This window comes from Coenobita brevimanus, chromosome 39, assembly GCF_032717465.1.
Source record: "Coenobita brevimanus isolate Jiangsu-jjx chromosome 39, ASM3271746v2, whole genome shotgun sequence".
NCBI classification, from domain to species: domain Eukaryota; kingdom Metazoa; phylum Arthropoda; class Malacostraca; order Decapoda; family Coenobitidae; genus Coenobita; species Coenobita brevimanus.
This window is the reverse complement of record NC_136992.1, coordinates 1,062,397-1,086,839: the sequence shown is the minus strand read 5'-3', so window position 1 is coordinate 1,086,839 and position 24,443 is coordinate 1,062,397. Positions and strand designations below refer to the sequence as shown.

The window sequence follows — 24,443 nt, the reverse complement described above, 5'->3', positions numbered from 1 at the left end:
GAATTACCTGTCAGCGCGAAGTGACGATGAACCTTGGGATCTGTGAGAGGGCAACACCGTATCAACATAAAGTGTGATAAAGCTAGACACTTTATCTTCCTTCTGATTTTAGTTCGTGCTTGACAAAATGTAGCCCGGTGTTGAAAATGCTTGCCAAACAAAGCCAAGTCAGACTTACTAGAGTGTGACTGATGTATCGTAGCAAAAGGATAAAATGAGTGGAAGGAATACTCAAGAAATGCAGAACTTAATCTTTCCTGTGATTTCCTTCTCACCTATTTTATCAGGGCATATTATGGCTATGATTCAGTTGGTCAAGCACGAATGGTTTTCGAGAGAAGTTTATCTTTACACAAGAAAGAAAAGAAAGAGACAGACGACAGTGGAAAGAAGAAGTAACATTTCATTATCAAGACAGACGAACACAAGAAAGAAAATGATAGCACAGGAAGAGGAGTGATAAACAGTACAATTATCATAATGCAAATAATAAGCATATGACAACACGTCAATAAACGAAAATATCAATTTCAAAATCTTATGCACACACTAGAATGATCAATTAAGAAAATGATATAAAACGGATGCCCATTAATATTAACTTTCAGACAACACAGTGACATATAATGGGAAGTTCCAAAAATTTCTTTACCCTTCATGGATGTAACGCATTGTCCATATGAAGTTCTCTGTCTATCTGTCTATCCAGCTACCTGTCCATCTCCCTTTTTCTTTGTCTTTCCATCCATCTATTCATCAATTGCCTGGCACCATATTCTTTGAGAGGTGGCATCTACAAATGGACCACTCTATCTCTCCTCACTAATGACCCTATGAGTGACAATGTTCCCAAAATAAATTATAGATATCAACCAGGCTCACATCACCTCCACTGAGCCATAGGGTGCCGAGGCTAGGCTGTCGTGATCTAACATTCATAGTTAAGTGACTAGCCTAGGATCATAGTGGTCTTATGTGATCAAAAAGGAAAACACTCAGACCAGCTCGCACCAAATGCACACAACTAAACTAAAGCAAATTGCATTAAAGGTTCATTGAGATAACGCATTTTATATCTTATTCTTGCTACCTCCAGACGATTTCATTCAGCTAAGAGAAGGCTTCACGTGGTTACGGGGCTTAAAAAGGATATATTGACCACTCCAGTTAATATTATCTCCTTAGCTCAATTAAATCGTTAGATGGTAGCAACGACAAAAAAATGCGGGGAGGGCACTGAAGCGAAGTGACTGATAATTCCCTCTCTCTTAAAACAGGGATGGTAATAGTCAATCCTCATTACCCCCTTTATCTTCCAGAGGGCACTAGGCGTTGCAGGGCCCGAGGGTAGGTTAATGTAGTCCAGAAAATTTAAGTTGTGGAAGAACACCCTGCGTCTCTAGGATCATTTCACAGACGGAGAGACGGAAAAATCCCCAGTCTCTACTTGAATTTGAACCGCGGTGTTAGTACATGTTTCCTCCAACCAGAATTTTACCAGCGTATTGCCGAAGCGCCCTCTCTCGTAAATATTCCGTGTCTATAAACAATGCCTTAGGTCCAAGCAGTGAAGGGATGGGGAAGAAGCATAGAGAAATTTTTAAGGAACTCCACTAAAGCTGAACCAGGTGAGATCCATATAAAACAAAGTCAGATCCATGTAAAAACCACAAGGACAAAATGTAGCCAATATCAAAAAGTCTGAGGGAGAAACAGTGTGGGATGCCCGACTTGCGGTTCCCTACCCTTTGGCGTCCGGCGTGAGTTTCTTGTCGCCGTAGAACCACTCAACCTCGGCCTCGGGTTCGTCCACTTCACACTCGAGCACGACTTTGTGGTTCTCAGTCACGGTCCTGGACTTGAGCTGCTTGGTGAACTTGAAGGGTTGGTCTGTGCGGAGAAGTGCGGAGGACTATCTGGTATGCTATCTTTCACTATCATCCTTATCATAGTTTTCCCAACCCTCTAGGGGCGGCCACATCCCTTAAAACATGTGACTGACGGGATGAAACGATGCACAGGGTTAACACTACTCCCTTAACAGAATATGAACCTTGGATGGAACCCTGTCCCTCGTTTCCTCTTGCCGATCACATGCCCCAGGAAAGTGTGGCCACGCCCTACGAAATGAGATGTGTCAGAATCTAGAATCAAAGAAGGAGAAACCACAAGAGCAAAAGAAGAGTCGAAGGTACTGTATTTTGGTAAAGAAATCAAGGAATGAAGAAGTAAAGCACGTATTTGTGTAAAGGAAATGGATTATGTACTTGTAAAGGCAATAGTCGTGTTCGAGTTTTGTATGGACTCAAAGGAGGTACCATCAGGGATATGTAGATGGAGAGCTCATATATATACCAACAGGGATATGTAGATGAAGAGCTTCTATATGTACCATCAGGGATATGTAGATGGAGCGCTCATATATGTACCAACAGGGATATGTAGATGGAAAGCTTCTATATTTACGGGCTTACTATGAAGGGCGGGAACTTACCAACGATTGAGACGATACACTCAGTCACCTCCTTCTCACAGCGGAAGATCCTGGCTATGTACTTGCCCTTGTCCTTCTTCGTGGCGTTCTTGATGGTCAGACGAACAGTTCCGGTCATGTCCTTGTACGTCTCATACTTGTCGTCGTCCTGAAGGAGTAGAGAGATGGGGGTGAGAGAGATGGAGGGAGAGAGAGATGGAGATAGCGAGTGAGAGAGATTGAGAGGGAAGGAGATGGACGGGGAAAGAGATGGAGATAGGGGGTGATAGGGATGGAGGGAGCGATGGAGGGAAAAAAGAGACAGAGAAGGATGGAACACAGGAAGGAATGGAGAGATGGAGAAAGGAAAAGACAAACAGGGAAAAGGGAAATAGGGATAAAAGTGAAGATGGAGGACGAGTAAATGAAAACGTAAGGCAACATGGAAGGTGTGTGCGCCGTCTACTACTTCCTCTTGGACCTCAGGTAAAGCACTGACTAATGTACATCTAGACCTGGGTTTATATTAAAAAAATAAAAAATAAATGGGGTTCAGACTATGATCTGCTGTAGGTCAGAAACTAGGATGGATGTCAAATTCAGTTCAAGGAAGGACACGAAGAGTTCAAAAGGGGTTCACAATCACTGGGAGTGCAAGAGGAATTCAAAGGGAATTCAGAGGAAGTCAAATAGAAGTCAAAGGGAGTTCAGAAAGAGTTCAAAGGAAGTCAAACTTAAGCCAAGGGGAGTACAAAATGAGTTCAAAATCAAAGGGAGTTCTAAAGGAGTTCAAAGGAAGTGAAACCGGTCAAAGGGAGTTCAAAAAGAATTCAAAATCAAAAGAAGCTAAACGGATGTAAAACCGAAGTCAAAGCGGGTTAAAATGGAGTTCAAAATAAGTCAAACCGATGTCAAAGGGAGTTCAAAGGAATTCAAACCGAAGTCAACGAGAGTTCAAATGGAGTTCAAACAGATGTCAAAGGGAGTTCAAAGGAATTCAAATCGAAAGTCAAATGGAGTTCAAACTGAAGTCAAAGGGAGTTCAAAGGAATTCAAACCGAAGTCAACGAGAGTTCAAAGGGAGTCCAAACCGATGTCAAAGGGAGTTCAAAGGAATTCAAATCGAAAGTCAAATGGAGTTCAAACTGAAGTCAAACGGAGTTCAAAGGAATTCAAACCGAAGTCAAAGGGAGTTCAAAATCCTTAGTAGGACTCACCTCCAGCTTGGTCTCGCCCTTGAACCAGTGGACGACGGCCTTGTGGGAGTTGACCTGGGCCTCGAGGGTGCAGTCCTTGGTGGTGTAGGAGGAGGTCTTCTTGGGCAGCTGTTTCACGAATTTGTAGTCTGGGTCGGGCTCTGAAGGGATAGATAGATAGATAGATAGATAGACTGGTGGATGGATAGATGGAAGGATGGATGGATGAATGGATAGATAGATAGATAGATGGATGGATGGATGGATAGATAAATAGATTGATAAAGTAGATAGTTAGATGGATGGATGGATGGATAGATAGATAGATAGATAGATAGATAGATAGATAGATAGATGGATGGATGATGGATGGATAGATAGATAGATAGATAGATAGATAGACTGGTGGATGGTTGGATGGATGGATGGATGGATGAATGGATAGATAGATAGATAGACAGATTGATTGATTGATGGATGGATGGGTGGATGGATAGATAGGTAGACAAGTAGACTGATAGATAGATAGGTGGAAAGATGAATAATTACATAACGGATGAACAGACAGATAGATAGATGGATCGCAAAATCACCAACAATACGCAAAACACCCATTAATGCGCAAAACACCCAATAACGCGGAAAATACCCAATAACGCGGAAAACACCCAATAACGCGGAAAATACCCAATAACGCGGAAAACACCCAATAACGCGGAAAATACCCAATAACGCGGAAAATACCCAATAACGCGGAAAATAGCCAATAACGCGGAAAATACCCAATAACGCGGGAAACACCCAATGACACGAACCCTGAACGGTGAGGACGGCGGAACAGGAGATGCCCATACACTCGACGGTATATCTGCCCATGTCGTCCATCGTGGGTTTGTTGATGATGAGGCTGTGCACGCAGCCCTCACTCTTGAACTTGTACTTGGAGCCCGGGAAGAGTTCCTGGGGGGGAGGGGAACAAAGAAGTCAGAAAAGAGCAATAAAGAGGGAATGGTATGTCTGAAAAGCGCAACAGAGTAAGTAAATTGTGTCAGAAAAGAGCATGAGAGAGAGAGTATAGTCTATCAGAAAAGAGCAATAGAGAAGGAATGATGAGTCAGAAAAGAGCAATAGAGTGAGTAAATTGTGTCAGAAAAGAGTATGAAAGAGAGTATGGTCTATCAGAAAAGAGCAATAAAGAGGGAATGGTATGTCTGAAAAGAGCAACAGAGAGTAAATTGTGTCAGAAAAAACCATGAGAGAGAGTATGGTCTATCAGAAAAGAGCAATAGAGAAGGAATGATATGTCAGAAAAGAGCAATAGAGTGAGTAAATTGTGTCAGAAAAGAGCATGAGAGAGAGTATGGTGTATCAGAAAAGAGGAATAGAGAGGGAATGATATGTCAGAAAAGAGCAATAGAGAGGGAATGGTGTGTCAGAAAAGGGCATGAGAGAGAGTGTACGCTGTGTCAGAAAAGAGCAATAGAGAGGGAATGCTGTGTCAGAAAACAGCATGAGAGATATTAAACTGCGTCAGAAAAAAGCATGAGAGAATGTTGTGTCAGAAAAAAGCAATATAATTTATTTTTACAAAAGTTTTCATTTTGAAGCTTAAGACGAACGAGGATACACAAAAGAGGGGAAAAAAGTTAACTACCATACAATTTTTAAGACACTAAGGCAGACGAATATGAGAGAGAGAGAGAGAGAGAGAGAGAGAGAGAGAGAGAGAGAGAGAGAGAGCAAACAATAAAACAGATAGGAAGAAACAGAAAGAGAGAGAGACAAATCAACACTACTCACATCCTTCCTGCAGAACCACTTGGGTTTGGAGTCCTTCTTGGAGAACTCGCCCTCGAACTTGGCTGACTTCTCTTTGCCCTCCTTCACCGTCAGATCCACCAGGGGCTTGATCCAGGACTCTTGTTTCTGCACGCCAGAAGGTGGTGGGGTGTGGGGGGGAGGGGGGGCAAGAGGGACAGGTTAATGAGGGCAGTGGACAGGTGTGGAGGGGGGAGGCGACCTTGGCTTCTCTCTCTTTTTACTGATTTTTTTTTTTTTTTAAAGAAAATATTGATTTTTTTATGCAAAGAAGAAGGAACCAAAGGCTAAAATTCCGCAAGATTGTTCCCTCCAAGAAAAAAATAAAAAGGTAATAGAGACAAAATCAAGTAGTGAGATTAAACACCAGATTAAGATTTTCTAGTTGAAAAAAAAAATAATAATGAGAACTGGGAATATATTTTCGAGGTTGCATTGATGACAGTGAAATGAAAACGTGCACTAGGAATTTTAAAATGAGAATTTAAAAATTAAGAATAAAACCTTAATCATCCAAGACATACTGATAATAGGGAAAGAATGTGGTATACAGAAAAATCTACATTAATAATAAAAAAATACATTAAGGATTCTCGGTCCAGAACACTAGATTGTTATTTTTCGAAAGGAGAAATTTTATTATCAATATTCTGGCTTTAATATTCTTCATTCTGACAATATCACGTGTATTATTAGCTCTAAAATGTGTCTCAAATTTATGTTTATAATTTGGATAAGGAGGAACACTGAGGATGAGAGAGAAGCCAGAGAGTCAGCCTAAGTGAACACAACAGGAAACTCAAGAATGATGCTAGAACTCAAGAATGATTTAACACTTTAATTTCTTTACCTTGATAAATTTAGATAAGGACTTATGCTTATGCTCTCCATTAGAATAAACATCTTTAATTATTAATGTTAGCATGTACAAAAATCTTAGAATATGACATCAAGTTGACAACATAGATGCTTACCCAACGGAAATGGAAACTGGTGATCCTGAGAAGCCACATTAAATTGAGAAAAGTGAAAATCAATTAAGCTCCAGGTAACATCACAACAGGAAAAGAATATACTAACTTAAAATATTGTGTTCCTAGAGTATGAGACAATGTAAACAACAGGGCGACATAAAATAACTTTCCTGCCCGTACAACATCAAGGTCTAGCCAAGATCAGTTCGCCCTCTACACTCTTTTTGAAAACAGTATGCAATTGAGATCAACGCAAGGCAAAAATTTAATGGAGAGATTTCGTTTCGTGGATCCAAATTACATTAAAAAGAAATAGATAGATAATTAGATAATGTTTTGTGTGTGTGTAGAGAGCGACTGATCCCGACTGGCGCCAACAACGACTAGGACTGTGGTGGATTATTGCGGCCACATCTAGAGAATGGACATGCGGACGTGCGTATGAATAGTTCTGCGCGGGATGGCGAGGCGGCGCAGCACCAGCGTCGCTCAGTGGTGGGAGGGAAACATCATGGAATACGATCACAAGGCAAAGTCACAGGGGAAAAAGATACAAATATGCAAATCTTGGTATTACTTTAGCAGCCACGACAAAATTGGCAACTTCCACGTCCCATTACTCAGATTTGGCGCTGTTTACATTTGTCTTTAGGTCTGTAGTAACGATGCAGTGTTGGTTTAATAATTAATGATGCAAACGAAGAAATTTTGGTTGCCGTAACGCTGTAATGAAGGACTGGGAGGCAAATTCTTCATTCCTTTTGATAACTTTTAACATTATAGTAATGGAAAGCTATAATTTTCCTTCCCTTTTCATTTTTTCTTTTTCATTTTTCCACCTGTGACCTTACCGCGACTCAACTTGGCCACCCTCATAAAGGACGAGGGCGTGACGAGATTTATACACGTAAATATTAAATGCTTGGATAGAGGCCCATGCACTCATGCCTTACGCTACTTCATGCCTGCATCCTGCCACATCTAGAGAATGGAGAAACTGCAAAATGGAAATGAGTATCTTCAAGTGCGAATTTCCACCCTTCTCTCAGAAATTCCAAGACATTTTTAAAAACTAATGAAATAAAATGTTCTTCAAATAGATAAATTGATGGATAGATAGCCAAATAAACAGATAGATAGATAAAAAGATATGTGCCTAATAACAAGGGTTAATCGATTATCATTTGGAAAAGTGTATGGATAATGCTTGATAATGTAATAAATGTGATACTTAATAACCGATAAATATCTAAAATACTTAAATCATGAATGTGGCACTTTAATAAATCATAAGTGCCTAAAAATACATACTTAGATAAATATTAATTGTGGTATTGAAGAACTGATAAAGAGTGAGAATGGAAAAGGGTGAAAATTCATGAAGAGGAGATGGCGCGGTACTTCTTACTTGATAAAAATAAATAATACATGCATAATAAATAGTAAAGGTACACATGATTATAATAACAAAATGGGGGCTTAATGGGGGAGTTTAATTGGCTTCTTAATTGGCTTAACTTCCTTTTTTTTATTTATTTAGAAATCAATTGGTACTTTTAAAAATTTGGCAATAGGTTTTATTTAATCTGAAGTTTATTATTATTATTATTATTATTTTTTTTACGGTTTGGTTTACACTACTGGCGTTCATGTTTGTTATTATCCCCTTCAGGACGAGAACTTTTTTATTCTTGCTGCCTCTAGACGATTTTATTGTTGTTGTTGTTGTTGGTGGTGTTGTGGTGGTGGTGGTGGTCCAAGATTTATGTGGCTGTGAACCCAGTGGACTGCTGGTTGAAACTCCCTTTACATATGTTCTGCCTTTCTCCTTGTAAGGGATTGGGAGGCAGCTGAGGGACGTTTGTATGACCGGGCAGTGGAGGTGGCTAGTTCTAACAGCGCTACCACGTGAAGGCGTCCCTTTCCTTTCCAGCAACTTAGGAATAAGTTGAGGGAAGTTCGTATAACGGGCAGTGGAGAGGCGTGGTTATCTCAGTGCCACCACGTGAAGGCGTCTCTCTCCCTTTCAGCACCACAGGAATAAGTTGAGGGACGTTCGTATAACTTGGCAGTGGAGAGGCCTGGTTATCTCAGCGCCGCCACGTGAAGGCGTCCCTCTCCAGTACCTTATCCAGCTTAAAGACAGACTTCTAGTAAAGGGGTCGATGGAGATGGCTTCTGACCCCCTTACTACTAGAAATCCCTCCCAAGCTGAATAAAATCGTCTGAAGCGACCATGAGCAGAATAAAAAATAAATCCTCACAGCCCTGAAGGAATTAAAATATTTATCATCTTACTCTAGTCTTGTTTAATGGTGGCATTTTTATCACGTGCCGATTCCCAGACACACTTACAACCAAATCCTCTCATAAGTTAAGATTAGGGCAGGACGGACGAGGAAGGAAGACCGTAAAGCCTTCCCACGTCTCTCGTTCCTCCTACGTAAAATTAATCTTAAGTTACAAGCGTCACTTTGGTCGTAAGTCCATCTGGAAATCTTGAGAACCCAAAAAAGAAAATTCACTCCTTTACAAATACACTCTACCTCAATGGACATGTCTCAAAAAAAGGTATATACATTTTTTGATAACTAAAAAGAGTGATGAAAATACATATCAAAATTCAAATAGCCAGTCGGTGCTTCTCGAATTCTCATACTAGAGTCAATGTACTTTTTTTTTTTTTTTTCAAGCGTGCCAAACCTCGGTCCAATGTTGCCAAACCTCGTTCCAATGTTGGAGTTTGGGCCAATCGGGGATAAGATCAGCGAGTGACTGCCTGCGTAGCTCGTCACTCTCCTGCTTCCATGAGAGAAACAGGGGGGTCTTAGTGTGCTGAGGGGGGCGAGGCTTGGGGGTCTTAGTGTGCTGGGGAGGGGGGAGCGAAGAGCAAAGGTTGAGGTGTTAGCGTGCTGGAGGAGGGGAGGCAGCGAAGAGGAAGGGTTGGATTCATGCCACTTCCTGCTTCCTTGAGAGAAACAGGGGGGTCTTAGTGTGCTGGGGGGAGGGGAGGGGGCTAAGCAAAGGCTGGGTTGGGGTCTTAGTGTGCTGGGGGAGGGGAGGGGGCTAAGCAAGGGTTGGGTTGGGGTCCTTGTGTGCTGAGGGAGGAGGGGTGACGAAGAGCAAGTGTTGGATTCGTGCCTGTCGACCTCACGTGAGTAACTGAGGCAGATATTCAGCATTTACAGTGTTCAGTGAGGGTGAATTGTGGTCTGAGGTCAGTATTAGTGGTCTGAAGTTAGCATTTGTGGTCTGAAGTCAGCATTTGTGGTCTGAAGTTAGCATTTGTGGTCTGAACTCAGCATTTGTGGTCTGGACAAAAAAAATTCTAATCTGCACTGTTTATATGCAATGTTTTTTTTTCATCAGTTTGTGTATACAGTGACAGGTGTAAAATTTCTGAAGGTGAGCCACTCTTTCTCCTCACAGCAGGGGGTCGGAGTTGCACAACAGGGGGTAGGAATTACACAGCAGGGGGGGTAGGAGTTGCACAGCAGGGGGGTCGGAATTACACAGCAGGGCAAAGATGGCGGGGGAGAAGCCAAATCGGGTGAAGCAGCATTTTTTCTTTTTCTTTTTCTTTGGACATTACAGCTCAGAAAAAATAGTAATGTCTTTTCCACTTTACTACGACCTCCAGCACATGTCCCTAACCCAGAGAGTCTTAGTAAATTCTGATTTTACTTTATCTTCATTATTTTACGATTTTATTCAATTTAAGGTCCATATTCTCACTGGTTAAACTCCCTAACACCTCTTCCTTAGCGATTTATCTTTGGATATGGCTAAATAATATCTTTTTGGGCGATACTAGAATAGTTTAAGAGACGTGGAGAAGAGTAAGGTGTGATGAACAAAATAAATCGCCTAGAAAATGTGTTAGGGAGCTTCCTTAACTGACGAGAATACGGACAGACATCGTACTTATGGAATTAGAAAAAAAAAGAACCAAAGGCATTCTGAGGGGTGAGTTGTTCGAAGGTACCTACGATCGAGTCCCTGCCGCCTGATTGAGTGACTGATTGATTGATTGATTGGTTGACTGATTGATTGATTGATTGGTTGATTGATTGATTGATTGATTGGTTGACTGATTGATTGATTGATTGGTTGACTGATTGATTGATTGATTGATTGATTGATTGGTTGACTGATTGATTGATTGATTGATTGGTTGACTGATTGATTGATTGATTGATTGGTTGACTGATTGACTGATTGATTGATTGACTGATTGACTGATTGACTGATTGATTGATTGATTGACTGATTGGTTGACTGACTGACTGACTGATTGATTGGTTGACTGATTGATTGGATGATTGATTGATTAGGTGATTGGTTGGTTGATTGGTTAATTGAATGACTGATTGATTGATTGATTGATTGGTTGAATGATTGATTGATTGATTGATTTGTTGATTGACTGACTAAATGATTGGCTGACTGACTGGTTGATTGACTGATTGACAGGAAGAACTGGAAAATTTCTCTTTTCTTTCCTTGTACTTCCAGCCTAACCAGAAAATACCTATAACAATTTTCCTCTCGTCATAGGAATTGTTAATAATAATAATAATAATAATAATAATAATAATAAACAACCTGAACTATGACAGGGAGCCCAATGTAAATACCTTTGAAAATCCCACCCAGTCAAGATAACAGAGAAAATATTTACTTATGATAATCAGTAAAGAGTAATAACGACAGAATCTGACACTATAACGATATGATCAGAAACACGAGCGATATATTTTGAAGGCTTCGATTCTCCTTGGCTTCTCGTATAAGCTGAACGAAGACAAGAGAGAATGTCCACATATACACATCTATTTAACTTTCAGCACATTGTTTAATTAGGGAAAAATGGAAGACTGATTTAAAAAGATCGATGGAGAGTAGAATTATTAAAAAAAAGATGGAATTATTGAACTTTCCCCTTTTCTCTGACTCTCCCTCCGTTTTCTATGGCTGAAAGGGGTGTGGGGTTTGGGGTAGGGGGGGGGAGGACCAAATATTTCGGGAAAAAAAACGAAACGAAAAGGGAAAAAAATAAACTAAGCCATTTGCCACATCTAGAAAATTGCAAACCATATGAAAAAGATGAGCAAAAATTGGTTAAAAATATATGCATAAAAAAAAAAGCTTCAAGTAGTAGTCATGATCATACAAAATAGTGGTTGGTTGGTGTGGTGGTAGTTGTGGTAGTGGTGGTAGTAGAAGGTATTAACCCTCTACAGTGCTCTGACGTCCCTTTATTATTATTATTATTATTATCATTATCATAATTATTTTTATTGAGCATAGGAAAGCACCCACTAATTCCTTCACGTTAACTTGGCAAATATTTTCATCCTTTTTCAGCTCATTTCAGGTAGCACTTCTTCGTGACTAGCGCTAGAGTTCTTGTGTTAATATATTACATCTCAGAATTACAAATGGAGAGATAATTGTAGGGCAAGTAAAAAAAAAAAAATAGTGATGTCTCTCCCGGGCTTAATAAAATCGCTGAGAGAGAGAGAGAGAGAGAGAGAGAGAGAGAGAGAGAGAGAGAGAGAGAGAGAGAGAGAGGATGAAAAATGGACATCGTACTGAAGGAATTAACTCTCCCACTACAATGATATCTTTGATAACTTTTTCCTCTTCTTTCTTTTTTCATTCTCTAGACGATTTCCTTCATCTGGGGCAAGCCTCCAGCAGTGAAGGGGGTTGAAAGAGTCCCCCTTCAACCCCTCCACCATGAAAGCCTCCCCCAAACTCAAAAAACCGTCCGAAAATCGTCAAAAAATACAGTTCACTCAATTTAGGCTTAGATTTTTCGTCCTTTTGCAGCTTATTTCCTGTAGCTCAGTGGAAGATGCTCTGGCTCTACGTCTTTCCCACAGCACTTCTTCGTGACTAGTACCGTATTATAGCTTTAATCTCTTGCTATGTCTCAGTATTCAAGACGGAGAGATAGTTATTTTTCGCCTACACCCTTCTTACTCTAACTTGGCCTAAAAATTGCCATCTCTCCATCTTGAATGCTGAGGTTTAAGAAGAGCTTGACACTATGATGCTAGTCACGAAGAAGAGCCATGGAAAGGCGGTACAGGTGTAATACTGTCTCATTTTCTCCGCTGAGCTACGTGAAATAAGCTGCCAAGGTAAGAAAATTAAGGCCAAGGTGAAAGAAATAGAATAGATAGATAAATAGTTAAAGAGAAAATGGTAGATGACGTCAGGGCACCGTAATAGGCTAAGGATAGTGGACTATTTTGGGCCAGGTGGGTAGGATGGCCGTATTGAGGGCGGCATGGGAGGCTTCGTAATGCCATCTCCTTTGCGACTTATTTATTCATATTACACATGGATTTTTTTCGTTATGTCTTCTGTTTTGGCGAATTCGTTAATGCATTTCACACCTTGATTTTTTTTTCCCGTCATGTCTGTCTTTCTGCGACTTATGCATATTAGGCCCTGATATTTTTTTTCATAATGCCATCGCCTTTGTGGTTTACTTTATTTTACTCGTTAAATTTCTCCTTTTTTAACTTACATATTTCCTGAATCAACATCACTTTCTCTACTAACGCTCAGTAGGAGGAAGACACACTGATAGTCTCTTTTTTGTAAATTTTAGGTAGCACCTCTCCCTTAGCGATTTATTCTGTGCACTATATTTCAGTACTTTCACATGTAACCGGCGAAAAATATACAGTGAAATCAATAGCACAGAAAACGACGTTAAGGTATAATATGGCTCCTTTTTATTTATTTATTTAAAAGGGGAAAATTATTGCCTTTGATTACCTCCTCCTTGCATTAAAAAAATAAATAAATAAACCACTTAAGAAATAGCGTTACGTAGCCTCTCATGCCACTGGAATTAAATGGGGAATGTGTTTACAGCCACAGGAATAATGAATGAAAATATAAACATTGGTAAGGGATCGACCATTTGTCTTTACCCTAGGAGATCGCTTCACCGCCTGCAGCGTTGGCCAGTCAGGGATTATCTCGGCCAGGGATGCTTTACGGCTCCCAGGCTGCGGGGGCTTTAGGTTCATAGGCGATTTCTCCTGTGAGGCACGCGTGTGTGTGGTGGGGTGAGAGGCGGTGGTAGGGGAAGAGCGTGGGTTAGCGGATGACTTGCGCGCTCACACATTTGCTCTTGCGTTCTTACGGTCACGCGGTTTCCCTTACACTTACACATTCAGAGTCACTCACACACTCCTAGTCATCCACTCTTGCAGTCACACACACTCATTTACACTCACACACTCTCACGGTCACACAGTCTTTTTTTTACACTCACACACTTACTGCTCCTCACCCTTGCACACACTCTCGTTTACACTTACACATTCTCACAGTCACTGCTCTCATTTTCACACACTCTTACTTACAGTCACACCCACATACTCTCATAGTCACTTATTCTCACACACTCTCATTTATACTCACACCCACACACTCTCATAGTCACTCATTCTCACACGCACGCACTCAGTTATGCTCACACTCACACTCATTCGTGGTAAGAGTTGTGGTGGCGGTGGTGGAAGGAAATATAGAGGATTTGCGTGTACTTTCTCGCTTATAAACTCACTCTTGTGTTCATTCACACCTACACACACAAACACACTCACCCTCACTCTTACTCACACCCATATTCACACACTTCAAAACCCACTCACACACCCAGTCACTCACTTTCACTTCTCTCTCTCTCTCTCTCTCTCTCTCTCTCTGACTCACACCAAGCGGCTCCAGGGTTCATACTTACTCCCTTCTCAGATGTTAAGTCACAGAAAAAAATGAGTTACGTACGAGAAACAGAAATTTTTGGTTTTTCTACTACAAACAGAAAAAAAACTGAGTCCAAAGTCAACAAAACCAAAGGAAAAAATTCTATGTTATTTATCATATCATTTAAAAAGAATATTTTTGTTTTTCTTAACTTATAATAAAGAAATATTTAAAGTATTTTTTAGTTTAGCTGCTGAGTTTTAAGAAATGACTATAGTTTCTAGTTAAAGGAAATCTTAGATCTATTTTTAAAAACTTAAATTAAGAGTTATATATACTAGGAAAAAATATCACCAATACTGCATCTAAATGGGGGAAATTTTGGACAACTGCGGACATAAATAACAATCCACCTCATTATTTTAAACAGTGTATTTCAAAACCCAGTGAACTGATCTCTGGAACCATCACACGTCTCAAAATATTGTCTAAGGGCACGTCCACACCGAATGTTTGCTGGCGCGGCTGGTAGAGCTGCTTCACCGTAACCCAGAGAAGCTCCCGCCCGCAGCATATTAGCCATTTGTTGTCGAATATGGAACCGACCAATCAGCGCACAGCTTCGTAAAAAAAACTGCTTCTACTACTACCACTGCTACTACTGCAACTACTACTGCTACTACTGCATTGTATATTAACTGACTATGGAGACAGATGGACAGACAGGCAGACAGTCATGACCTTTATAAGACACGTCATTTGTCGCGTAGGACGAGTAGAGACTTCAACGGGACAGTAAATAATGATCCTATGCTGGACGATGGAATTTCTGCCGTAAGAGCTATGATAAGATCTCGACAGGACAGTAAGTAATAATCAGAGAGAGAGAGAGAGAGAGAGAGAGAGAGAGAGAGAGAGAGAGAGAGAGAGAGAGAGAGAGAGAGAGAGAGAGGAATAAAGATGCATTATGTAATTTTTTCAAGTAAATGACAGTAGGTGGTTAAAAATGAGAAGCAGCTATACCAGGAACGCAAGCATTTAGTGTGGACGCGCCTTAAGAGTTCCATAATTGTTCAGCCATAGAGTGTATCGTTATTTTTGTCCGCAGCTGTACCCTAACCATGCAGCACCAGCGGTCCTCCTGGCCAGTGACGCAACTCTGCAACTGGGCAATCGTTAGCTAGGAAGCCAAGGAGTAAGGGGGGGCAGGTACTCGTGGGCCTGGGAGACTCCTTAGCACCTCTTCCTTAGCGATTTATTTCGTAGGTTACACCCAAATATTCTCTTATATGGTTTATATATACACACATATATATATAGATACATATATATACGTAGACGTAGAGTGTATAAATGTCATACAAGAGGATATTAATGTGTCATACGGAGAAATGAAGAACTAAGGAGGTACCGGGAGTCTCCTTGGCCCACGAGAGTAAGGCTCAAGGTGTTCAAGGAGGGGGATGGCTGGCATAAGACGCCTAGGGTGGAATCAACTCTCTCACAGCTGGGATTTCCGACTCCAAAACCGTCTGGGGCAAAAAAATCGTCTGCTGGAGGCCTAAATTATAATATACTTAGTGATTCTTGGCCATTTTTGAACATAATTACATCCTCTCAAAATCAAAAACAGAAAAATAAATCAAAAATAGAAAATAATAAGGTAGTTTTTATCCTCCAAAATTCGTCACGTATTTTTTCATCTTTTTTTAGCTCCACTTTTTTTTTTTTTTTTTGCAATATCTAGACGATTTCATTCAACTTACAGGATGGATTTTTCGACCTGGAGGGGTTAGGTAAAGCCTCCATGAACCCCTTCAGAACGAGGCCTTTCCCTAGCTGACTAAAATCGTCCGGAAAGAACAAGAGTGAACTAAGAAGGACCCCCACCTGGATTCAGAACTTTAACCCCTCTGGCTGCCACGATTTCCCTCAATTGAACAAGAAAATCGTCTGAAGTTAGTCTGAATGAAGGATTTTAAATTTTTCCACAGCAGTGAAAGAGCTGAGGGGAAAAAAGGGGGGGGGACTGTTGGAAAAAGGATGAGGGAAACAAGTGGAGTTCATTGATGAGGAGGGAGAAAAGGTTGTAGCGCTTCCTCGTCGCCTGCTTCTGAAAATAATGGTGTCCTGAAATGAAAATAAATATATGAGTATGTAGCTTAACCCCTTCAGGACGACGAGGCCTTGTTTGATTCAGTCTATTTCCTTCCAGACGATTTTATTCAGCTTTGGGGAGACTTTACTGGTCTTTACTACAAAATGGTTCCCCTGCGCTGAGTAAAACCGTCTCCTTTGTTGCTAGTCAAAGTAAATAAATAGGTAAATATATAAATAAATACCGGCGTCGTCGTTCTGAATAGGTTAAGAAATAATAGAGGCTTGGAGAGGAAAAACATTGAAAAATAAAACCGTCGAAGATCAAACTGCTTTCTTCTGCCTCTGTCTTGAGAGAATCATTAGAATTGGAGGGAACGGAGAATCAGGGAAACGGAGATGGGTGGAATCTGCTGGAGAGAAAGAGGAGAGACTTAAGGGAGAGATGGGGAGACCGAGAGAGGGATGGAGAGAGCCTGAGGAGAGACTGAGGGGAATTAGAATGCTTGGTGAGAGAGTATGAAATGAGCGACAAGGTTTGAGGGAGAATGTGAACGGGAGATGAAGTGACCAGAGGGAGGGATGTAGAGCCTTAAGGACATATACAGAGCTGGTGAGAGATACACAGACCCCGAGGGAGTGATATGGAGGCCGAGGGAGAGACAGAAGATCAATTATCAAGTTCTGGGGATAAATTGGATAGTCCGGAGGGGAGATGTGGAGTCCGGGGGGAAAGACGAAGAACCGAAGGGAGAAATGAGGGCCCGATAGTGAGTCCCAGGGAGAAATTGGACATCTCGAAGGAGAGGTATAGAGCCTTAGGGATACACAGGAGAGCCCGAAGGAGAAGTAATGGGTCCTACGGTGAGTCCGAAGGTGAAATTGGACAAACCGAAGGAGAGACGTCGAGTTGAGGGGAGAGATGCGGAGTCCTTGGGAGACACCGGACTGCCTGAAGGAGGGATGGGGGTAAGAGTGCATCCTAACTCAGTCCCTCCCGCAGAAGGACTCACTGTCACTCACACACTCACCCTCTCGACCTTCCGGAGTTGAGGCTTGGGGTCCTTCTCTGTCTCCTTCAGGTCGCCCCAGTCAGGATCTTCGTTATCCTTCTTCCACTTGGCGTACTTCTTTTTCTTCAACATGGCTCGGAAGTCCATACCGGAGGCGTCTGTGGAGGGGGAGTTGATTGAATGATGGAAAAGTGAAAGACAGCTTCAAGAAAATTAAACACACTATTATTTACCCACAAAAACCTCTTAATCACACATAAAGACCACAGAAGAAAAACTAACAGGAGACGTAGAAGTCCCTCTCGAATAATTACGTAGAAACAGCTGCTAACAGACCATAAAAGTAAACAAATAAAGTAAAAATAAAATGAAAATAAAAGGGAAAAAAACTAACCAGAAACGTAGAAATCCATCTCAGCCGAATCTTCACCGTGTATATTGGATACCACCACCTTGTATCGGCCTTCATCGTTGGCCTTGGTCTTCCTGATGCAGAGGGTGATGCAGTTGGTCTCCCCGTCTGTGTGGATCTTGTACCTGCCGCTCTCCACGATCTCAGTAATGCCCTTGAAGAACTTGATCTTTGGCACCGGGTTACTCTCCACAATAAGGTCGATGTACCCGTTCTGGTCTGTTGGGGGAAGGAGATGATGATTTGGGATCGAGGACTATTGGGTACACGAGAGTTATTAAGATAGAAAGACGGGTTTATTTTTAAATTCCAATCTTCTCCTGGAATCGTACCCGTCCTGATCAGGTTTAGACACACCCTCAACACCTTGCACACGTACCCTCAACAAACACACGTACCCTCAACAAGTTACACACGTACCTTCAACACCTTACACACGTACCTTCAACACCTTACATACGTACCCTCAACAACTTACACACGTACCCTCAACAACTTACACACGTACCCTCAACACCTTACACACGTACTTTCAACACCTTACACACGTACCTTCAACAACCCACACACATACCATCAACAACTTACACACGTACCTTCAACACCTTACACACGTACCTTCAACACCTTACACACGTACCCTCAACACCTTACACACGTACCTTCAACAAACACACGTACCCTCAACACCTTACACACGTACCTTCAACAAACACACGTACCCTCAACAACTCAGACACGTACCCTCAACAAACACACGTACCCTCGACACGCACACGTACCTTCAACACCTTACACACGTACCTTCAACACCTGACACATCTATCCTTGACACCTTCAGCACGTATTCCAAGTAACTTCAGCACGAACTCCCACTAACTTCACACGTACTCTGGACAATTTTAGCACGTAAAGCCAACCATTCCAGCACGAACCACTTCAGCACGTACCCTCAACGGCCGTGTACTTCTGCTGCACGTCCACGATGACAGGGGCGCCAGCTGCTCCAACAGGCTTGAGGGGCGTGCCCGGTTTGTCCATCTTCTCGTCATCCTGCACCGACGGTCTGCGCACGTCGGCACTTGGTCGGCGGCGCTATTGGTCGGGTTGGTCGGGGCGTCGGTGGAGAGGGGTAGAGGCAGGATGATGTGTGGGGAAGGTGTGTGTGGGGTGTGGGGTTACGTGTGTGTGTGTGTGTGTGTGTGTGTGTGTTGGGAGGATGTGTGGGTTGGAAGGGAGGTATGGGTGGTTCGAGAAGCGGTGTCAGACGGGTAGATGACACAGATGATGGTGTCAGACGGCGTAGATGGCACGGCAGAGGGTGTCAGACGGCGTAGATGGCACGGCAGAGGGTGTCAGACGGCGTAGTTGGTGGCAGGAGTCGGCATTCAGGGGCCAGACAAGAGTGGAACGCGAAATAGGGAAGGAAAACACCGAAAATGCATTAGACATGTTCTATGGTGGAATTTTTAGAAGGGGGACTGAGAGAGAAAGAGATCGATAAGGCAAGGTATACTTATTGAAGAAAAAAATGATAAAAAAAAAAGGAGAAAGATAATAAAAAAGAGAAAAATTATGATGGGGAAATAGGGAGAATCGATATATAAAAAAATGGTAACTAAAAGAGTAAGGGATTTGAGAAAAGGATAGATTTCTTACTACAGATGGTGGAGCGAAAATGGAGGTTAAGATTACAGGGGAGACTCAAAGTAACCTTCCAGATCGATCCCAAACTCTGGTGTTGTGAGTGGGAAGTACATACAACTTACCGTGGGTCAATTATGGACAAAGACGACGATAATTATTAAAGATTGAGTCAAAACATTACTAAGTCAGGAAAACACACCAGTAACGTCTTAAAGTGAGGCAGTAGCACAAATCAGCGTCTTAATATTGTCAGAAATTAATACACAGTGTCAGGAATTAATAAACATGTAAACATTCTTAAACAGACGCGATTACTAACAAGTCCTTATATATATATTCAAGTTCAGTAATCAGTAAACACAGTATTTTGACAATATATCTTCAATTAATTCACGTAAAGTCACAGAACAGGGAAGAGTAGCTAAGCAGTTCAGAAAAAAATTTATTCCCTAAGTAAATATAATACTAGACACAAAATTTACAGTCTAAATTATTGTCACACCACTACTTACTCAGTCCACTAATGTCAGAACCAAATCTACTTCAAGACAGTTTAGCGGGCGCCTCTTCGCTAAACTCAGGCTTGTTTTGGCAGGGGAACAAACAGACTGCGAATATCTTGACTTACTGTTGACATCTGGTAACTTTTTTTTTCGAGAATTTAACAGAAACAGAGAAACAGCAGATTACGCTTTTCTTGGCTGATGTTTGACGTTTGCAATCCTTCTCACGAGCTTAGCAAAAACAGCAGTCACTAAGAATACATATACTTATCTGATTTATTTTTTGCTTTTTTTAAAACAAGAACTGGACAAAATCAGCAGATATACTAACCATTTCTTGATCCAGTTTTAGGAATCTTGTTAACTTTTTAACGTCAATGAAAAATAAAAGAACGATTTCTTATAAATATTTACATTCTGAATTTTTGGTATCCTTCCAAGTGAAATTGATAAAGAATAGTCTGTTTTCTTTCTCTCGAACATCCTGCCTGCTCACCAAATCTGAGTTGAACGATGGCGACCCGTAGCAGTAGCCTATTTATATGTAGTACAGTACATTCCACAGTTAACGTCTATAGTACAGCAACAACTGCAGACATGTAACACAGAGAAACAGAGAGACAGATTGTGCAAGGCTGTGTTTACGTTTAGAACAGCACAGAGGGTCATAGGTCGTTAAAATGTCTGCCGGCCGTGGGGGTGAGCTCTACTCGCACGGGACTTATTTTCCAACCTCATTTCGGGGCACCATTTTAAATCAGAAATATACATGGAAAGAGAAGTATATATAAGCTTGATTCTGACCCCCGAATAGCTGGTTGGGAAAAAAGTCTGCCAGGCACATTTTAAACAAGGAAGTCACTGGTTTGGTTTGGTCGTCTGCTGGGTGGGTGGCTCGGAACTCATGACATATTTTCAAGTTACGTCAAAAGTTGCGTGACTCATTTTCCAGGTTTGTCAACAGTATCGTAAAATGTCTGAAGTGTTTATCCACCCTTATTAGACGTCACCAGTACTGTTATTTGTCCCTGATGTCTCTTTTGCTCATCCACCCAGCAAGTGGTAATGTGGATGATGGTAATGATGGAGAACAACTGTACAGCAGTGAGAGAGATGTGGAGGCTCTTGGGGTTACCTGCCAGTGTCGAAGTGGTGGGGTTGGGGAGGGGAGGAGGGGTGATGGGGGGCGAGGAGAGGTATGGGAAGAGGAGAGGATGAGAGGAGAGGTAAGAGATGCAGAGAGAGGGAGACTGAGAGGAGGCAAGAGCAGAGGTCAGGCCAGGTGAGGTCAGGTAAGGTCAATCACCACCACTACGACACCAGGTCAGCTACAAAGGGCGTGAAGGTGATAGCAACATGATGAGTCGTAACCCCGGTGATATGAGAGACCGTTGCACATCTTCCTAGGCGATTTATTTTGCATATTACACCTTCAGTATTCTCTTGCATGTTTTTTATTTCTAACATCGACACAGTTTGCTTCAGAAACATACAAGAGGACAAGGAAAGTGTAATAGCCAGACAAATCGCCTACAAAGAGATGCCACGACACCTCCCAACACAACGAAATCACGGCTCATACGGAAGCCTACAAATTATCGCTTCGACTGAGGGGAGTTTCACGATCCAAAGGCTAGTGATTCCTCGATTAACAGGGCACCAAGTCGGAAAAAAAGAAGTACAAACACGGAAAGATTGACAAAATGGCCAATAATTTCTCTTATATAAACCAGAAAAAAAAAAAATCCCTTGAAAGAAATTTGCATAAGTGAGAGTCAAAAAATCACTTCCATGTTCCTTTTAGAAGAATTCCGGTATACGTAAATTTTGCCCAGATTTTGACACAACTATTTTTGTTGTTGTTTTCCTTTTTGGGTTCCTAAAATTTTGAGTGGACTTTGAGACAGTTTTTTTTTTTCCATTTTGGGGCCCTATAATTCTGAGTGTACTTTGAGACAATTGATTTTTATTTTTCTCTGAAGTCCATAAAATTTCCGGTGGCATAATGAGACAGTTATTTCTTGGTTTTCTTTTTTCGGTGCCCTGTGCGAGGCTAGCCAGTGAACGCGACACCCATACTGGAATACAACAACTTTTACAGGATGAGGAAGCATGAGGGAGTTGCGTGAGAGGGTGTGAGGGGGATTTTGCGTGCAGGCCTTGAGTGCGCGACAGGCCAACGCAACAGAAAAAAGACAAAATGATTCAATGTTCGAACCTGATCTTCGTCAAGTATCTCTCCTGGTCTCAAGCGACTCTGTGTTAGCAAAAATAAGACAGAGAATGATTGGGTGGAGAACCGGTAGTAAAGATGCTTGTTCTTTTAAAATAACAAAATATAATAACGTTCTAGTTTAAAGGAAGACGTTAAAAGGAAGATTTTTCGGTTAGTAACGTTAGAAAATGGTTGCCTGGAGTACCGGTAACTATTCTGTTCCTTTATAATAAGAAAATAACGTTCTAGTTTATGCAGAACTTTTTAAATAATGTTCTTCTCGGTTAGTATCGTTTATATTTACACAGTGAGGAAGGCAGTAACTACGAAGAGTTGATGACAGAGTGGAGAAGGAGTGAAAGAAGAAGCATAACGTCCCGCAAATTTCTTAACAAAAACAAAGGCCATGAAACGCAACGAAAAAAAGAGAAAATGATCCCAAAACGAAATGTACAAGCTAACATCGTCTAGGAAAAGTTCAGATTGTTTTTTAAAAGTCGGCGGGTTTTTATACGAATATTTTAAAACACAAACATCTTAGGCTTAAACTAGTCAGCAATATATGTCGCCCTGAGAACTGGTTGGAGTCTAGGTGTAGCCACTGCCAGCGACGGGTTCCTCGGACGCTGAAAAAAGTTCCTTAAGTCTGTTTCTCTATAATTAATTTATTCTTTACTCAGCTTGACCATTTAGGAGAGATTTATGACATCGAGTGAAAGTTGATTTAGGTTTTCAATTATGCGCTTATTTAACTATTGTATAATGTTTATTTGGGCTAGACCTAAAATTCTTGCCTTGATTGTACCGACTTGACATGAAATATCAGCAAAAATAAGTGCAGAAATATTATATACAGTAGATGCGGGACCATGAGGGCAATAATATGGGGCGTCACTAAAGCCTCTAGTAAAGAAGATATTTGTGTCCGAAAATCATAAGAGTGTCACTGACTGACTGAGCCGCACATAGAGATAGTTCCAAGGCTAAAAACTTTAAATTTAGATTCAGAGATACTGTTTCAGCAAGAATCTTAGGTCAACTCATCAACAGGAACTCGAAATCCCTGGCTGTGTTAGCAAATGCCGCTCACTTCTAGCATTCGGGAATTTATTAACACTGCTCGCTACCCACATTACATTTTAAATACTTTCATTCTCAACATGGAAGAATTTACAGAAGTTAATAAAAAATACTGGGAATTTATTTACTTTCCTAGAATTTGTTTTACTTAACTTCCTCTGATCATGACAACTTTTGCTAACACATACAGGTTAAAAAATGGAAGAGAATTTTTGGAAATCACGATAGACACGGAAGAAGAGACTAAAACTTTCTATCCTACTTTCAGACAGGGCGGAAACTGGTCGCGATATGAAGAGAGAATAAAAAAAAGAAGAAAGGTTGTAAAGGAAAAGATAGGAGACATCTAAGGAAACGAGGAACACAGATAAAAGATAAAGAAGACAGAGGAACAGAAGTAAAGGCGACAACAGCGGGTCTCACCTTCGCGGGCTACGCTAGGGACACTAATCTATGTGGAAGACGATTATCACTAATTCCGTGAAAAAAAAAAAAAATAGAATAAAGAAAACAGAAGAGGACAAATAAACAAGAATAACAGAGATGAGAGAGAGAGAAAACGGAAGGAAGAACGTCAGGAAAGAGCAATCAATCGCTGCATCAAAAAACTTCACTTTCGACTCTGAACACATATAAAAAAAAATGGCTTCAAAGTACATGAACCTGAGGCGCTTCTTCACCAAGCTCTCACCTGTTTGACTGACTGCTCCCCGGGTTTTAGTTTGCCCTATTGGAGAGACGCAGAGGGAGAGACAAAGAAGCATTACTGAGAGATATCGAGAAAAAGAGATGGGCTAACTGCTTCACCTACACAATCTTCTAGTGCTACCTCGGCCTCTCTTCACACCGTCGTTGTTGGCCTAACCTTAAACTCCGACGGTGATCGTGATGATAACTTAAAAAAAAAACACACATCAGTAAACGTAATGAGGCTGAAATGATCAAAGCAACAGAAAAGGGAAATAATTTACAAAGTTAGGTGAATACAGTTAAAGGAAGGAAATTAAAGTTTCATAACACTGACGATCAAAATAAAAGAATACTTAATAAAGAGATGAATAAATACAGTTAAAGGAAGAAAAATGAAAGTTATAGAACCACTGACATCGAAATAAAATAAAAAAGTGATAAATATAGACCTGTGGAGAACATTTTAGGTGGTGTTGAACATGTAGTACTGGGACAAGGTGTTACAGTGGCCGGACAGACATGAGTGAGCTGTATTAGTCCATTAGCTTTTGACGCCATCAGCTCTACGCTCAAGTACCCTGCCAGAAGCTC

The 24,443-nt window shown here is 41.2% G+C and overlaps 1 protein-coding gene across 6 annotated transcripts in view; it reads right to left on the bottom strand.

Annotated features, from left to right (window-relative positions):
* Positions 1-24,443, bottom strand: part of bt (projectin protein bent) — a 269,793-nt gene that overhangs the window by 126,977 nt on the left and 118,373 nt on the right. For 5 of the 6 annotated variants that reach the window (XM_080270134.1, XM_080270137.1, XM_080270138.1 and 2 more), the window contains 9 exons: positions 18,668-18,812; positions 17,700-17,936; positions 17,324-17,463; positions 5,470-5,595; positions 4,485-4,629; positions 3,691-3,830; positions 2,495-2,642; positions 1,746-1,890; positions 8-40 (listed from right to left, as the gene is read on the bottom strand). In XM_080270134.1, coding sequence (XP_080126260.1) covers positions 8-40; positions 1,746-1,890; positions 2,495-2,642; positions 3,691-3,830; positions 4,485-4,629; positions 5,470-5,595; positions 17,324-17,463; positions 17,700-17,936; positions 18,668-18,812 — 1,259 coding nt within the window. The remainder of the gene's footprint in view (positions 1-7; positions 41-1,745; positions 1,891-2,494; positions 2,643-3,690; positions 3,831-4,484; positions 4,630-5,469; positions 5,596-17,323; positions 17,464-17,699; positions 17,937-18,667; positions 18,813-24,443) is intronic. The other variant, XM_080270136.1, reaches the window with a different exon arrangement.